The 18,144-nt window shown below is 43.7% G+C and overlaps 1 protein-coding gene across 2 annotated transcripts; it reads left to right on the top strand.

Annotated features, from left to right (window-relative positions):
* The first annotated feature begins 205 nt into the window (after positions 1–205).
* EIF4H (eukaryotic translation initiation factor 4H) lies at positions 206–11,715 on the top strand. Of its 2 annotated transcripts, XM_053995417.1 has the most exons (7): positions 206–310; positions 5,606–5,787; positions 6,712–6,776; positions 6,885–6,984; positions 7,651–7,716; positions 9,571–9,729; positions 9,850–11,715. In XM_053995417.1, exons 1-7 carry the CDS (start codon positions 252–254, stop codon positions 9,984–9,986), a joined length of 768 nt encoding a protein of 255 aa, XP_053851392.1. In that variant the 5' UTR covers positions 206–251; the 3' UTR covers positions 9,987–11,715. The 2 variants fall into 2 exon arrangements, with proteins under 2 accessions (XP_053851392.1, XP_053851393.1); XM_053995418.1 differs by lacking the exon at positions 7,651–7,716.
* The last annotated feature ends 6,429 nt before the right edge of the window (positions 11,716–18,144 follow it).

The raw sequence follows: 18,144 nt of genomic DNA, 5'->3' as shown, positions 1-18,144 counted from the left end.
GGCAAATCCCGCGCAGATCCCAGAGCAGACATCGACCGGATCCCCGGGCAGATCCCGTCCCAGAGCCCACGGGAGCGAGCCGCGCGGGGCACCTCCCGACAGGCAGCAGCGCGGACAGCCCCGTCGGGGCGGGGAGCTGGAGGCAGGCACCGCGCGGGGCAGCCCCGGCCCGCGCGCCGCCGTATATAAGCGTTGCGGGGTCCTCGGGCGCGGTCCTGTCACGCTCGCACGGGGACGAGGCCGCGGCGGCGATGGCGGATTACGATCCCTACGACGACCGGGCCTACAGCAGCTTCGGCGGCGGCCGCGGGTAAGCGGGGCCGGGGCCAGCACTCAGGGCTCCCCCCCCGCAGCTGGGACGGTAGCGGGGAGCAGTGGCCTCAGCCGGGCGAGGCGGGGGCGCGGCCGCGGGGATGGCGGGCGGGGGTTGCGGGACGGGGGCGCTGCCTCTGGGAACTGTTTGGGCTCGCTCTGCTCCCCGCCCGCCCTACTCCGGGGCGGGGGGTGCCCTTCCGCCGGCCCCGCTGTGTGCGGCGGGGTGCGGGCTGCGCTCCTGGGGGGTCCCGGCCGTGTCCGCGCTGCTCCGGCCGGCGCCGCAGGATTCAGGGCCGGGCGGCTCGGAAGGGGCGGGAGGAGGAGGGTGTCGCTGTTCCCGCCGTCCCGGAGGCGAGTGGAGGGGGGATTTAGGGAGGTGCTGGGCCAGAGCCAAGGAAGGCCGTGAGGAGCTTGTGCGGATGGGCGGAGGGAAGGTCCCTGAAGGACTGGAGCAGGGCAGGAGGCCGCTGTGCCGGCGGGACGAGACGCCCCCGGGAGCGGGCAGCGTTGTGGTGCCTGCGGCGGGAGGAAATGGGAGGGTTTTGTGGTGTCTCCGCTCGAGTAGCGCCGGGAGCCGCGGTCCTGCGTTATCCGGGACTCCGGGTGCTGACTGCAAATCCCTGATCCTGAGGAATCAGGCTTGTTTCCGTCTCTTTGCTGAAGATTGTTTAGGGAAGGAGCTACAGAGACAATAACCCGTAATTAGAAGTTTGTCTTAAATCAAGCTGGGAAGGTGCAGTCAAATAATTGATTTTTTTGTAGGCTGGTGCTGTTACAAGTTGCTCTGAAATAAAACAGTAGGCATAAGTCTGTGGAATAAACTTCTTTGTGAGCAAATCTTCACAAGTGTATTACTGTAGAATCTAATATTCCAGAGTTTATTTCCTGATCAAAAGTATTCATGCCCTTTTTTGCTCTTAGATAAATAACTTGGTTTTGTTTCAGACTCTTTAGGCAGCAGGGAGGAGCTGCTGGAGTTAGAACAGCAGTAAGTTTTTCTTGTCTTTGGAAGTACTTTGACACTTTAAGTTTTTCAAGCTCATTTTCATGCACTGATACCCTTTGTGTCTAACTCAGAGATGTCCCAGAGCAAACAGATGATGTAGCCACTTGCATTTCTGTTATTTTTTTAAATTCTGTAACAAAATAGCCTTGCCCACAGCCTAAAGTGATACTTGACTCATTATGAACTCAGATATTGCTGCACAGTGTATCCTAGTCAGTGTAGGCATATTCTGTGAAGTAGTAAAATGTTATTTAGTTTCCTATAAGAGAACTTAAATTGGCTTCCAGGGAAGATGTGGATCCCTGCTTGATAAACTAGAGGCATCCTGCAAATTAGTAGATGTCTTTCCAGATAAGGAAATGTACTTATTCTAATGTACCTGTAGTTCTAAACATTAGATACTACTAACATTAGAGTCCAGTGTATACTGATATCTAATTTATCATTATCACAATTAAGTTACTAATAACTAACTCACAATTTAGTTTCTATGTCTATTGTATGAAGTCCTGTAATACATGAAGTGTAATGAAAACATGACTGTTCTTGAAGGTTCTGATTAAAGAATCCCATGTTAATTTGAAGTGGCTCCTGCTCATTTTTAGGCACTCTAGGAGTGTAGGAATAGTGTAAGCTCAGCTGAGGTGCAGTAGTTTTTGTGGATGTTGCATTTTGCATAACCTTTGGTGTACACAATGAGTGAGCACAGGATTTCAGTATGACAGATGGGAAATCTGTGCCCAACAGGTTCTAACATGTGGAAGTTATCTTTCTCATAATCATCAAAATAATGGTGGAAAAGCATCAAGATATGACTGGTGTGATGAGATGGGATTTGCTACACCTGAGATGTTTAGTGATGCACTGACTAAAAGCTGAATCATAATGTTAGGGGATGCAGAAGTCACTTTATTCCTGGTGAAGAATGTGATGCTGACATAAATGACAAAAGGCTTTCTATAAGCTTTTCAGAAAGTATTTTGGAGCCCAAAATTTGACGGGAAAACCTGTAGGTAAGTATACCAAGGCTTAGGAGAAACTGAAACTGTGGAGCTTGTCAGAGTTGAAAGAAGGGGAGTGTTTACCACTCCTAACTCACTGCTAGGCTGTTTATTTAGGTGTGGCTTGAACTGCTGGGCACCCTACTAAAGGTTAAGATTCACCTGCTGAAGTGCTGCACAGTTCCGTGAAAATGGGGCGTTAGTCCTTGTGCTTCTGGCAGCTTGGATCCTGTGTCTTTCCCATCTAGCATTAAAACATTACTCCTGACTTTTAGGCTTGGGTAAGCATTTTGCTGAAGACATCTGATACTTACTCCAAACATGTCCTGGGTTGCTTGAATAAATTGGGTTTGAATTTAGTGTTTTGGTCTTGGAGGGTTGGCACTGTCATCCTGCTAATCCTTGTGCTGCCCCAGAAAAGCTCTAATGTCAGAACCCAGGGTAGGCTATTGTCTTGGTGCTGTGCAAAAGGCAAATCCTGAGCTTTGATCTCTAGGGAAAGGCTGTTTAACTCAGATACTGGGCTTCAAAATATCATTCGTTTTGAACTTCTGGCAGATACTCTTTTCTGGAGATGTAACTAAACATTGCAAAAGAGTAGCTTCAAAATGGGTGTTGAGTTGTTTTCTTCCCAATATGGCCAATGTCATTAACTCAGATCACCAGAGTTTAATTATGGGGGTGTTGCTGGAAGCAAGCTTTCCTCTTCAGCTTTCTGCTTTGGTTTTCTGAGAAGGAAATCAAGTCATGTCATTCAGAGTCACACAGTAAGATGATCTAATAATTATTATTACCTAACTGTGTCTAAGCAGAGGTTTAGAGTGGGGAATGCAGATATTCATTCAGAACTCTGGTTTGCCTAGTTCAGATGTGTTTTCAGTTATTTTTTTTACTTTTGTCCTACTTCATTGCAAATGAGAGAATCTTCTTCCAATCTCATTGTTTGGTTACTGAAGTCAGCCTTTTTATTTCACTGTTTCAGTGTTGGAAAAAATGTAGGGAAGTACAGAAACAGTTTCTTTTTCTGTTGCTATACCTGAGTTCCGTGAGAAACTTGGTTTGAAACTCATTATTATTGACATTCCTGTTCTTCAAATGGAAACTAAAATACCAAAGGTATAGTTACAGATTTGATAACTAAAGCCTTAATATCAAATTGAAGTAGAATATTTAATTTTCTGACTTGAAAATCAGTCTGGATTGCATAATAGGGCATGGATTTCCACACATGCAGCCCATGAAATTCTGGTGCACTGTTGTAGAAAGAGGTTTGTCTGTAGCACAGAAAATCCTTTTGGGGATTGAGAGTGTGGTTTTAGAAGTGGCTCAAATGGAGCTGAGTGGAGGTTGCTGATGGAAGTTGTATTTCCAGCCTTGTTCTCATTCCTAGCTTGGCAAAGTGCTCTTTGCAGTTGTCCTGATCACCTTGTTGGCTGTGGGCTCAACTCCAGGGTGGGTTTTTAGGTGACTGGCAGCTCAGGGAATGTCCTGAGAATATGTACAAGGAGAGAATGCTCCTTTGAAACTCAATTCTGATGTTCCTTAGGACTTAAACATTCAGATTGTCTTTTTTTTTTTGGATGCAAGTTAAATGTATAGTATGTTCATAGCTGTTCCTAATGCTGTAAATGATAAATAAGGACAAAGGCCTGAAACTGATTCTGTGTATTATGGGATTATTTAGAATAGCAACTGAGCTTTCTTTGAGTTCCTCCTTAAAACTCAGTCTTCTGACTAAAGTAATTCAAAACTATTACAGCTTTAGTTCTCCAGTATGTTTTTGACTTGTTAATGAGACAAAGGCAGATGAGGAATATTGTCAAAAATGCTAAAATGCAAACCTGGGTGGACGCTAATTAAAGATATGTAGATTGTGGTTCAAGTAGATTTAGCAGCATGTTGATAGTGATGGTGACAAATTATTCTTGCATGGAGCTGCTAAATAAGGCACAAATGACAGGCTCACCTAGGAAGAGTTAAGGAATCTTATTCAATCTTAATGCATTATCTGATTCATTACTAGTAAAATATTTATTCTTCAATGAAAAAAATTACTGTTAAGTACCTTGCTTGCCCAATGAAGTTTTTGACTGCATGCAACCAGCCAGAATAAAAGGAAATGATAAAATTATTTGACCTTCTGAATTTTAGGAAGGACTCTGCAGCTATTTAATTGGTCCATGTCAGATTGGCAGATCCTACTTTGGTACAGCTTGTGTTCCATCGTGGTTTTAAATGCATGGGAAGCCTCAGGGAAAAGGAACAGACACAAGCAAAGCCCAGTAGAAGGAAGGTGATAAAGGGAAGATGGATAGAGTAGTGAGTAGATATTTCAGGTAAAGGTCAGAGATTGCTTATGTGGGACAAATGGTGTTGGAACCAGTGGCATCCTGTACAAGTCTAGGAGCTTTGACTTCAGGTTGCCTTGTACATACCTTGCTCTCTGTACAGAAATTCCAAGTTGGCTATTGAAGATTGGGCTCCTCATGAAGTTCACACAGATGTGTTACTTTAGTACAGTAAAGAATTTAGCTGGTACATTTTAGTTCCTCAGCATGCAGTGCCAAGAGTTTAACTGGTACTGAGGGGCAAGACAGGAAAAGACCACCCAGTTTACCTCTGTAATTTACAAGACAAAAGAAGTAAGCATCCAGAGAGCACGTGATTTTTTTCTGCCTCAGAACCCCTTGTTCAACCAAATTTATTTTGTGTTCAAAGCATTCCAGTCCAGATATCCAGCAGTTATGGCCACAGTTTCAGATTTAAAGGGGAAAGTGTTTGTCTTAAGCTAAATGTTGCTGAGATAATTTGGATGATTGTGGAGTGGATGTTGGTAATATACTCTTTAGTTAAAAGCATTGGAACCAGCATAATTTCCAGATAAGCTGTCAAACCTGTGCCATACAAGTATTTATTTGTTGCCATAAATTATTCTTAAAATTGATTCTAAAATTTTTTTAGAGGTAATGTTTTTGAATAAGGGACCTTAGAGGTAACCTTATGTTGCTTTCCTTAATGAATTGTGGGTTAAGAAGTTAATTCACCACTTCTTTAATGAATTCACCTGGTAATGTATTCAGTTTCTCACTGAAGTACTGCATTAGGTAATACTGGAAAGGAGCTGACCAGCAGTTCGGGTGGCAGGTACAAGGTAAAGGATAGAAAAACTAACCAAAGCTGTGGGAAAATGGACTTGCAGCTAAAGAGAGCATCTGAGCTCTGCAATGGACTGCACTGGCTGTGCTGGGAGACAGGTCCAGAGGAACTGTGCTTTTTCCAACAGGTCTCGTGGTGGTGGCCTTGGTTCCCGCAGAAATAAAGAGCTGCCAACAGAACCCCCTTTCACAGCATATGTGGGAAATCTGCCCTTCAACACTGTCCAAGGAGACATAGATGCCATTTTCAAGGATCTCAGCATAAGGAGCGTACGACTAGTCAGAGACAAGGAAACAGACAAATTTAAAGGTGAGTTTTCAGAGGTGTTTGGTGATAGATGAAAAATTAGTAGGAAAGAAAGTCACTTTAAAAGGGAATTTCAGTCTAAAGCACAGCTTTCTGCTTTTATGTTGACTTATGCAGGTTTTTTTATTCACTAATATGTAAGTGTATCATTTGAGTGAGAGTCATTGTTTCATCATCTTGAGATACAGAGTAACCTGAGTGAGGAGTCAGTATTTGCCCTGACATAAAAGAACTTTCTCAAACCTTGTCTATGAATTCTACCAGAGCTGACCCACTTAAATCCTATGACCTTAAGTATTAAGTAATTCCTTTACATCAGAAGACTCCCATTGCTTCAGCTCTGTCTTTTTTTAGTAGGCAGGGAGAAAAAGCAAGTAGATAACCCATTCAGGCAGTTGCTTTAAAGGATGCAAATTCAATTGCTATGGGTCTTGTTTGGAGGAAATGGACTATATTTATAAGTTACTTTATGGGGTGAAAAGACTTACCTTGGATAACAGAGGGCCTTTGAAAAGGAGTAAATCCACTAAATGATGTGATTACACAAAATCACATTGCTGACCACGTAAGTATTTCAATTTGTTGTTGAAAAACTCTAGGAATGAAATGTCAGTATTCAGCTGAATAACTGTCTGAAGGCATAGGTCAGATCTAATCTATAATGAGAACTCTGTGGAAAAGGGAATTAGGCTCTTGGTATTCACAGAGTGCCCAGAGTTCTGTTTCAGGATTTGCCCCATCATTAACAGGTGCAGGTAAATGTGTTCATTGTTGATGATTATGAGTTTCTAAACCATGTGCATCTTGCATGTGCCCATCACAACTCATGTTTAAAAGAGAGGGAAGCTATTAGCAGGCATGCAGGAAGGAGTAGCCTCTTACAAAGGCCTTTTAAAGTGCTATTAACTTGAGATTTGTTTCTTACAGGATTTTGTTACGTAGAGTTCGATGAGGTGGAGTCACTCAAGGAAGCTCTTACATACGATGGTGCAGTAAGTACACTTGCAATTAATTTGTAAAATTAAAGACAAGCTTAAGTCTCAAACTCCTTGGCAGCCCTTATGATACATCCTGAACAGACTCTCCCCTTGATTTAACAGCTTTTGGGTGACCGATCACTCCGAGTGGACATAGCAGAAGGCAGGAAACAGGATAAAGGTGGCTTTGGCTTCAGAAAAGGTGGTGGGCCTGATGACAGAGGTGACTTCCATTTTCCTAAGTAGCTTCTTAAATATGATGGTTGTAGTTATGGCTTCTGGTGCTGACTAATGCTAAGATAAGGCATGCAAGTGAACGTAAAGATTATATTGAAAGGTGAAATTTTGTATGTAAATATGTATGTTTCTAACCAGCTGCTGCTGCTGCTCCTGAGGTGTCTGAAATTTAGCTGTGCTTTGTGTCCAAAGGCTGGATGTGTTGTCACTCCTAACCCAGGAAGTGAGACCAATACCCCTAATAATGTGTTGTGTTTTGCAGAGGACAATCATAAGCCCAGCAGTCTGATCTGCTACTATTTTATGATGATGTATGAAAAGTGAATAAGCACATGTAGACAAGTGCTTCTTTTGGAGTGTGTCTCTTGTTCCAGTGTAAAAACATTCTTGCCTGTAGTTGAAGGTTGGTTGAACTGGACTCACCAGAGGTTTCCATTGAATGTGTACTAAAGAAACTTTTCTGGCCACTTATTCTTGGTTAACTTAAACTGACTGTTTGTTCCTGTGCAATGGAACTTGGTAGTACCGAAAGAAAAGGATTTTCCAGCAGCGTAACTTTGAATATTGAAGGACTGAAACATTGGTTTGGTATTCCCTTGCTCAGTCTTTCCCACAGCTTCAGACTTGAACACAATTGTGGCTTTTTTCCTAGGAATGGGAGGAGGTTCCAGAGAATCCAGAGGAGGTGGATGGGATTCCAGAGATGACTTCAATTCTGGTATCAGTATTAACACTTATACAGATAGGAAGCCTAAAAGGCACTGAAATGTTCTCATTTTCATTTGCCACCATTACTGGTTTGATTGAATCTACTGTATGTACCAGCTTAGACATCCTGCAGCTGTGGTGGGATTCCTCATGGGCAGTCTTCCATTGCCTTGAGAGGAAAGTGTCTCAATAGAAAATTATATGAAACAACCGTAAATGACAGAATTCTTGTCCAGGTGTAGCCTATGGGTTTCTGTTTTAAGCATTTCTCAAGCATACAACGAAGTAAAATTCTGAATAGTAGCAGAAACAGATCATGTAGGAAGGCTGATAGTCTGTCAGAGCAGAGGCTTTCATCTTCTCAAGGAGATGTCATGTCATTATATGTGTGTTCCTGAAGTAACTGACTTCTCCAAAGTCCAGATTAGTGTTCCAAAGCACTTGTAAATGCAAAATGTTGCTGAACTTTTAGACCCGTTTTGGTAACGCAGGTGCAGCAAGTGACTGAGCTTGCTGAGTGGAAGGTAGTGATGGAGCCACTGGATTTGCTCTTAACTTCCAGTCAGTTCCAGCTATTAGAATGCAGGGTGCCATTAACACAATTGCTTTTGTCCTCTGAACTCATGGGTTTGGTCCATTTTCTGATGGAGAGATGTTGGCAAGTACAACTTTGCAATGTCTGGTCTCTGCGTGAGTGGAATGAACGATGTAGGAGAAGCAAAGTGTGCCCTTGCCCCCAGCATGGACTGGAGCATGCTGCTGGAGAGAGGAGCTTGCTGCAGTGCTGCGCTTAACCTGCCTTTGGAGCTAAGCATTCTGTGTCACAGCTTCGTACCTTCTTTGGCAGCTTCTCCAAATGTGGATGCATTTCAGCCTGTTAAATGCTGGATGAGTGATTTGTGAGCCAAAAGTTCAGCATTTCAGTCTTAGCTGCTATGGAAGCTTTTCTCCTCAGGTTGTACAGCCTTGCTCTAGATCAAGTCCTTAAAGATGGCTTGTTTGGCACTGAAGTAAGTAAGGGACAGCTCTGCAAGTCTGCCAAATACTGAAGTGGAAAGGCAAATCTCAGTTGGGAACCGAACAACTTTCTCTTCCAGGCAGCTTCTGAAAATCTGAGTGTATTCCCTTTCTTTATGCTGATAGCCTGAAGTGTCCTCCTCGCACTGAAATGCAGGCAGTGGGGGCTTGGAGAGATACTCAAGGGTAGTCACTGGTACAGACTGGAACTCTGGTCAGCGACAAATAGTTCTTGATTTACTTTTTTTTTGTGATACATAAACTGAAGAAATGCAGTCAGTTTAAAGTCTGATTTATTTTTTTTCCCCCCACCCCTTTAATTAATTTAGTAAATTATTGGTCAGTTTATAGTACAGCTAAACAGCCCTGGGGTTTTACTCTGTTTTATAAGTGTATTTCACTACTCCCCAGCTATTTTCCAATTTGCTTCTGCCTATTTCATGCTAAGGCTGTAGCCAGTGTGATGATCTGGCTATGGAGGTACTCTGAGTACTTGTAGTGCTGTCTCTCAACTCAGCTAATGATGTTAACAAATTCAAGTTTCAGCCAAGGTTCACTTTTAAACATTTTAAACTCACTTGACCCACTCTCCAACACTCTAATAAGCCTCTAAGAGGATAAAGCACTTTCTGAACTTGGCATAGTATACTTGGTTTCAAATGGAACTCGAACAACGCCTCCAGAAGGTGCTAGAGCTCTGTGAAACAATCTGTCTGCAGACAAAGGCTCTCAGTGCATCACCTTGGACTGACAGCGGTGACTAGCAAGGTTTTCCAGTCATCCAGATAAATCTAGATGAAATACATTGCAAAAGATGCTCTTTAAATTCACTGTCTTCCATCTTCAGGATTCAAAGATGATGACTTCTTGGGAGGTCGGGGTAGAGGAACCCGCCCTGGAGACCGGCGACCACCAGGTGCCTCCATGGGAAGTGGTGGCACTGGTCGCTTCAGAGATGGGCCTCCCCTTCGTGGGTCTTCCATGGACTTCAGAGAGCCAACAGAAGGTAAACTCCTACTGTGTGTGGTTTGGCCTTCCTCCACAAAGGAGACTCTGGTTTCTTTGTCAGGCTAAAGCTCCTGCCCTTCCCAGGCAGATATCACAAGTGGAATGTTTTTCCTTTCAGAGGAAAGAGCACAGCGACCCCGACTCCAGCTCAAACCTCGAACAGTCGATACTCCCCTCAATCAAGTAGCCAATCCAAACTCTGCGATCTTTGGAGGAGCCAAGCCCCGGGAGGAAGTAGTAAAAGAACACGACTGAGTTTGGGGTTGAGAGGGAATGGGGAGGCGGGAGAAAAAGCAAGACAGTACAGAGTGACTAGCTCTGCTGGAATGTCAACCCTGCAGTTTACCATTCCTGCCATCTGGTATTTGTCCTCTTTGAAACCGAAAACACAGAGCTTGTGAATGCATGTCAGCTGTTAACAAGTGGTTTTTAGTACGTTCTTGGCTTTGCTGTATCTAGTGCCTGCTTTGTGCTGAGTTTCCCTCTTCTGTTTCCTTCCAAGCAGCACAGTTGCCAGTAGATAAGGCAGTGTGGCTGCTTCCACAAGTGTGGAGGTCTCTGGACAAAGGTGCTGCTTCACTTCTTCCTTTCTGGGTTTGTTTTACTTTAGAAGCACAGGTTAGACTTAGTTATTTCCCTGTATTGTTTCCTTTTACTTCCTCAGCGTTCCTCTTCTGACTTGCATGTCTCGTTCTGTATTGCTGTGGCTCTGAAGAGGAAAACTGAAGAGTTCAGATGAGTTGAACAGAAACTTACAGTTCTAACCAAGTAGTGAAATACCATTTATGAGAATTGGTGATAGTCACTGTTCACAGCAGAGCCCCTTATTAAACTAAGGGGGCAGCTGCCCTTTCACATGGGTTGCCAGGAAGAATCAATTTAATGGATGCCTTGCCTGACAAGCCTGGTGAATAGCTGGTGGAATCAGTATGGATAAAGCCTCTGCCAGCAGCCTCTTCCTGCTGGCTCTTGACTTCCATATGGTATGATGCTACTACAACTCTGAGCTCAAGGTTAGTGCTGCAAAGCCATGCCTGTTTGAGCACAACTGCTCACTGGCTCTTTCTGCTTACTTTTTTGGGTTTTACATGTTTGGTAAATTTTTAAATGAAGTTTCTACAAATAAAATTGACTTTTTTATTTTTGTTGAAGGAGTGTATACTTTGCCATGCAGTATTTGATCGTCACTATTCCCTGTGTTTCTTTGCCCAGTGGGGTACAATTTTAGGACCTCAGCTTTCAGAATACCTTGAAAATGGGCAGATTAGAAATCTTTCTGCTATAGATTCTCATGTAGAAGTTTGGGTAAAAAGTATCTCGTTACTACACCTCTCTTCCCTTGAAATGTTTCTTGTCAGTGTTGTGTGGGAGGAGGGAGGGGAGGCTGAAGCAAAAGGAGAAATCATTAAGTTTTAATCCAAAACCTGGTTCTACCACACTGAAGATTGGACATGTGCAGTGTGTGGGAAAAGCTTGGGCCCATATTGCCAGTGCTGAGAGCCTTCAGATAAACCAGCCAGCACCCCAGAGTACTTAGAAGAGGAGGTTGGAAGCACGGCTGCCCCACTACCAGCACCACTGCTAGTGATGCATTTCTTCACTAAGGTTCCCATTGTAAGTCAGAGTCCCAGCAATTTACAGAACTACTCTTTCCTTCTTTCTGCCTTTCACTTAATCTGCTTCTGAGATAAGAACCATTTGTCTAACACTAATACTTAATTTAAGACAGACATGCATTTGTGTGGTTGTATTCCAAACCAATAATTGATCTATTTACATCTTCAATGTGGAAAAGATTTTAAGAACAAATTCCCATATAAAAACTCACTTCTAGTCAAGACAATTGACTTTTAAATGTAAAAACAAAGGAGAAAAAAAAAAAAGAATTCCAAACACTTAGCACATTCTGCTTCATAACAAAATAAATTTATGGATATGGTATTTTGTGAATGATCTTTTAAATAAAAGAAAACATTAAGTAATATTTAACATTGGTCTTTATTTGAGTCTACTCTACCATGTTCCCCCCCCCTCAGTTTTCAAATTTTGTGTTAATTTGTTCCATTCTGATACAAAATAAGGGGGGAAAGAGGAAAAGATAAAGGGGAGGAATCTAATCTAAAGAGTGCTGGAACACTGAAGTAAAAATTAATTATGGGTGGAAATGAGCCCAACTTCTTTGTCCTGTGACTTCAGTGTCACTTGAGTGCATTGCTAAGGCTGCCAGGTGGGGTTTGGAATTCGTGGAGCTTGCAGGTCTTGCAGCTGATCAGGCTCTGCTCCTCCAGGTGGGTGCTGCTGCCCTGTGGCTGGCAGCAGGCAGGATGTGTCCTTCCAGTGTGAGTGCTGAGCAGTGTCATGTGGGCTTTGTGCTGAGACAGTAAATGGATCAACTGCTGCTGTTCTGCCAACTTCCTCCAGAATTTTCCAACTGACCTGTTTCCCGTAGGCATCATGGTTAAGGCAGGAGGCTGCTGCCCTGTGGCTGTATGTACTGCAGGGTAAGCTGAAAGAGGTAGAGCCATGTTTTTATTGAGGAAATGAGCTCTGACCTCCCTGCTGGTTTTACTGCTTTCCATAGCCTGGAAGGATGGGAAGTGTTCCTGCTTCCAGCTACTCAGTCCACCCTCTCTTTAGACCTGCTCTTACCACAGCTTGAACAGAGTCCCAGTCCTGCACTGGAGCTGGGTGGGCCAGCACCTGGCTGTCCTGTGTGTCATCCTGAGGAGTGTGGAAGAGTAGGGCTGGGTGAGAGTAGGTCTGCTGCAGCTCTTGCCACACTTATACACAGCTGCTCTGTCAATCTGATGCTGCTGGATTTCATCACTCTTGGAGAAAAGGAGCCCTGATGAGTGAGAGAGGTGGCAAATGGGTCATCTTAGTTCTAGATGTCTTTTTTTGTATCTGCTAATACTGGTTTGGTTAAGGGTTCCCCACCAGTGAATGCAGCCTGATCCCAAAATCATTGTGTCTTTTTTTTAAAGGAATTTTTCATATGCATTGTCTGGTTTCCACACTGTGCTTCCTATGTGGCTCAGGGTCAGATTCCTCCAATTCTTTTTCATTCTTTCCTTCAAAAATTCAGTGGATGAACATTTTCCTATACAGAAGCTTATCTAACCAGCTTTTGTCAACAGTTAACACAATATATTTAATATATGGATGTGGCATTTAAGTTTTGTAGGAGGAAGCAAGATTATTTTCTTCCCATCCTACCAGGAAAAGCAGTTGAAGTTTAACCTGTGAAGCTTAACTTTACCTGCTGCTTGAACTAAGCCTGGCATGGCAAAGCCCAGACTGAGGAGGTACCAGCAGTGTAGCAAATGGATCATTCACTCTGTGGCTATTCATGTTCTCACTGAGTTATTTCTGGTAGCTGTGCAGTGCTTTCTTCCAGCTTAAACTTAGAAAAATAAACAAAACTGAAGGCAGGAAGGCACCAGGCAGGTTTTGGAAGTGGAACAGAGTTTGCTTTGCTACTGTAGGGAGTGCTTTGCAATGTTACTCCAGCAAGTGGGGAAGGTGGGAGTCTGGAAGAGCTGTTGGACACTGCAGCAGTGGACAGTAGCATTTAATGTGCTGCAAAGCTCTGCTGTCAACCACCAAAAAATAACCCCCACTGAACTCCTGAGTCCAGGAATGGCCTTGGGAGAGCTCATCCCAGTCCTCAGGGCAGCACCAAGTGCTGGCACGGGTGTGTTGCCCACTCGCTGGGCTGTGTAAACCTGGAGCCACTTCTGAGAGGGCTCTTTGTGCTTGTGGCTTGTCAAGGTTGTTCTGGTGGCTGGAGAATGAGGTGGAGGAGTGTTCACACACTCAAATAATGGGATGGTGATGGTAGAGTCACATTAAAGTCATGTCCTTGAGTGTGGCTTACTGGCCTTCCTAAAGCAGCAACAACTTGCTCACCAGTCTGCTATAAATCTTCAGTGCTGGCTGAATTTCTGAAATTCTCCAGGTGTCCCATGGCTGATGATGACTGTGGCCAAGCTTGCTGTCCCAGGGCAGTCTTGGATGATACTGATACTTCTAACTTAAGAACACTGTTATAGTTTCAATCCTGACTTTAGTACATAGTCTAGTAGAAGCATTTGCTACCTGTAGTACTGGCTGCTGACTTACCTTCAGGAAAGATGATAAAACTGAGAATTTCAGAGCAAATCCTGTAATATTGCAATAGGAAAGATTTAATACTAAAGCCAGCAAATTTTGGAATATATGTGCAACCTCTTCAACTAGAGTGCTGGCGTGTTGCAGCTTGCAGAGCAGCCCTTGTCCTGCTGCCTGCTTTGGACAAATCTGCTCAGAGTGGCTTTGCTGGAAACCCCCTGGTCCCCTGGGTGTGTTTTGGACACAAGCTCTGTGTGTCAGGTTGGCTCCAAGACATTGTCACAGGTTTTCTGTGCCAGCCCCATCCCCTCTCTGTGCACAGAAGCCGTCTCGTGGTTATTTGCACTCACAGCAAGATCATGGTAGAGGAGCTGTTAACACTGAGCATCTTGAAATCTGTGTTAAGTTCATGTTTTACATTCTGATGGTTTCTGTGTTTCACTACCAGTGCAGTGCAAAGGCTCTGAAGGAAAGGGACTGCTTGCCTATTTCAGCATATTCTGGTGTAGAATATACAGTTACCTTTGTACTTCTCAAGGGCTTCCCTGGGATGGATTCTCAGGATGCAATTTAGTTGGTGTTGCTTGTCTTAAATTTTTAGAAAGGGGAGTTTCTGTGACTGAAAAAGAATTTGATTTCTAGCTGAGAGTGGAATTTTCTCATCTGGTAGTTGACTCCCTTCTCCTAAATGCCACTTAGCCACTGCAGGAATGAAGTATATTAAAAGTGGCAGAGAGACATCTTTTATTTGGTGCAATTTATTTATATAATTTATTTTATTTGGTGCATTTTATTTATATAATCTGTAATTTATTCTGTTGTTTGTGATAGCACTTGCTGTAGCAGTATTAAACCAAACTGAATAGAAGCATTTAGGATGGTGTAATTATATTTTTGACCCTGCTTGGTGAAAGGCTTTAATCCTTCAGTGCCAGACACTTGATTCTCAAGCCTGATGCACATTAGTAATAGCAATACCTTGATGACATTATATGTTCAGCCCCTCTCCTGTGCATTAGGGCCCGCAGGGAAGCTCTGTTGTTCTCCGGTGTGTGCTCACAGGAGCCTGAGGTGGACACAAGACACGAGCCATTAGGTTCTGGTGGTGTCTTGGTGGGCACGTGGTGTCAGCATTAGACCTGAAATCTTGTTCCTCATCTCACTGTACCTGTTTGAGTGACTAAATCTACAGCATTTTCTGGTTTCCTTTTCCATCGTGGCAGCGACTCTGTTCCGTGACATCACCTGCTCAGCAGCAGGTTCAGTGTGACATCAGCTTCCCTCATTTCTGTCCCCTCTGCAGCAAAGTACATCCAAGGGCTTCGAGGACTTCCAGCACTGTTACAGGAACAACCCTCTTACCTGTGTGCTCACCAATTCCTGTGTAAAGCTCTAGAGTATCCCAGGGTTGATGTTTTTGGGATGTTATTGCTGGGAATGCTACCACCACCTTTCTGCCCAGTAGGTTTCAGCCAGGTTAGTGTTCCCTGTGGTCAGGATTTGCTTCCTACCACAAGATTGTTTTGTTCATGTCACCGTGCTCCCGAGATCTGCCTCTTTCTTTTAAATAAACCAAAAACTCACAAAGTACCTCTATAAACCCCTGCAAAATCTGTACTGTAACAAATCTGTATAATTTGTATTGCTGTATAAAAATTCAAATAAAAGCATTCAAACCTTCTAGGTTTTTGTCTTCAAATTTAAGGATTTTGTCCACAAGGATGAACTCAGCAGGATAAGAATGGGAAGCTTTGTACCAGAGGGATGTTTGGGATTAGTCTTTGCAAAGTTTACTTGGCCCAAGTTTTGTGAAGCACCCAGGCATCCTGGCTGTGAGATGGCTTTCCACTGGGTGGTAGCAGCATTTATTTTCCTTCAGCAGGAACGGAGCCACTTTCGGTTTCAGCTCAGAGAGAGCCAACCTGCAGCTGGGGCAAGGGAGGAGGCAGCACTTCCCCTTTGCCTGTGGAAAAGCTCATTCCACTCCAGCAGAGAGAAAAGTTTCTAGGTGAATACAAAACCATCCAGCACTACTTCAGCACATCAGAAAATTTCCTCCAAGATGTGGATTGTGTTAGAGCTGCTGTGAAAATGTTGCTAAACAAATGGAATGCATTGTAACCCAAATTAGTGGTTGGGATGAAACACATGCTCATTCTGTCCCAAAGCAAGAGGGGCTTGATGCTGGTGCACAGCAATGCTTGACTTGCAAAGCTGGTCAGCTTGGAGCCTCTTGGAGCTTGGAAAACATGTTGGAGCTTTTTCAAACCTTTCGGCATTGGGTGTGTTTGTGCAGAAGAAGCGGTTTAGTTGATACCCTCTTTTCCAGTCCTTGTTTCACTACTGATTTTTGATCAGTGTTAGTCACACAACACCTGATTCAAGCAAAGTCAGCTGGTCTTTGAGCAGCCCCCACCTTTATTTGAAAGAATGTAAATCAGCCCTCAGGGCATTTGGCTTCCCAGGGCCCAGGTAAGCTGAGCCTGGTAGAAGATGGGTTCTAGTGAGTTTTCTGGACCCAAGAGATCTCTCTGCAGCCTGTCAGCTTTGTATGAAAAGGTGAAAAAGTGGATTAGGTTAACTGGTGAACCTTCCTGAAGGAGTAGGAACTATGTTCTAGGGGGAAAACAATCCCAAGTTGAAATGGATGAGCTTTGAAAAGAACACGTGAAATTACAATGTGATGTTTCTATAACTTACTGCAGTTGATAAAAACATGCTGCTCCTTTTGTCAAATCAGAAATCGTTTCTAGCAGCACGTCTCGATGAGGCAGAGGGGTTTCAGGAGGGTAGAGCCTGGTTTCCTGAGCTAGGTTTGACCTGAGGTGTCATTTTGTGTGTGTTGGAGGAGAGTTGGTCCGGCCTCATGAAGAGCAGAACCTGTGGCTGTGCTGGGAAGTGCTCGGACTGAGGACTCATACTAAACCTTTACATGCAGCCCTTCTTAGGAGAAATGTGAAGAAGGGAGATAGGATCCACACAGAGGCATGTGCTGCTGCAGGAATTACCCTCCAGTCAGGGTGGTTGGCCTCTCCAGAGGGCTGATGCCTTTGAAGGGCATCGATCACTCTGCCCAAGAGCAGTCACTTCACACTGGGGTGACTCTGCTGCGTTGCTCTTTGGGCACAGGAGCAGCTTCTGCCTGCCCTGGAGAAGGCTGATGGTGCTTCAGGGGACAATTTGGGGACTAACATAAGGTGCAGCCCAAGCCAGCCACACCACAGCACTGAGTTTCACTTGAAGCTGAGACCCACCAGAGAACCTGTAAACAAATATGTGGCACCGTTTTCAGCAGTGGCTGTTCCTGATGAAATTCATTTTGGGTACAAAAGATGAACTTTAAATGTCTCCAGCATATTTTGAGTATCAGTACTGCTATAAAGAACTCTTTTGCAAAACTTCTGTTGTCAGTTTATATGTGAACATGCAAAAACCCTGCTAGAAAGCTGTTAATAAACTGTAATCACTAAGACCTCTGCTAGAAATGCCAATTTTGTAACAACTCTTTTGGCACTGAAAAAAACATTTCACATTTTGCAATGTCTTTTACACAGAGACCACCTAGAAACCATATGAGCAATTAAAAGCTGAGTCTGCCTCTTTTTATCTTTGGTTCAGATTATACTGATTTCAATTTAGGCTTCAGCACCTGGATTTTGTTTGGGAATGACTCTGGAAGGTGCATTATTTTTGCATCTCAGGTTAGAATTGGAAGAGAGAAAGTCTATTTGCACATACAGTGGATAATTATCTTATTGAAGTAACATTTCCTCTGAAAGCTTGATAGCCAGATTTCATCCCAGAGTTGCAAAAATCGTAACCAGTTAGCTCCTAAATAATTTTTATGATGAAGAGTCACCTTCTTGCACAGAGAGCTGGGTGTAGGTGGCTGCCCTAATTTAAATATAACAAAATTTCCCTTTACTGAACAATTTACATTAAAAGAGGCTTTGTAGAACCTTAGTGAGAGCAGCATGAAACATTTTGTTTATGGTTGTAACCCGTGCACCCCGTGGCTCTTGTACTATTGTTGCACAACTGCACATTGATGTGTGTGTGCAGACTTCCCCAGTGCTGGAGCAGGATCCCTCTTTCATGGACTGTGACAGGGCTTTAAGCCAATACAGAAATTCTCAATAGGGACTTCATGATCCCTCCTTATTCCATTCAAGCACCAAAAAATTCGAGGAATTACTTTTTTTAAGAGTGCAGTGGAATTGTGCCAATTATGATGAAGCATAAGAACTGGTTTTATTCTTACAGCACTGGACAGGAGCTCCAGCTTTGGCCATTAGCAGTAGTG

This window comes from Vidua macroura, chromosome 20, assembly GCF_024509145.1.
Source record: "Vidua macroura isolate BioBank_ID:100142 chromosome 20, ASM2450914v1, whole genome shotgun sequence".
In the NCBI taxonomy this organism is placed as follows: Eukaryota; Metazoa; Chordata; class Aves; order Passeriformes; family Viduidae; genus Vidua; species Vidua macroura.
Note: the sequence above shows the minus strand (reverse complement) of the source record. Positions and strands in the feature narration are given on the sequence as shown.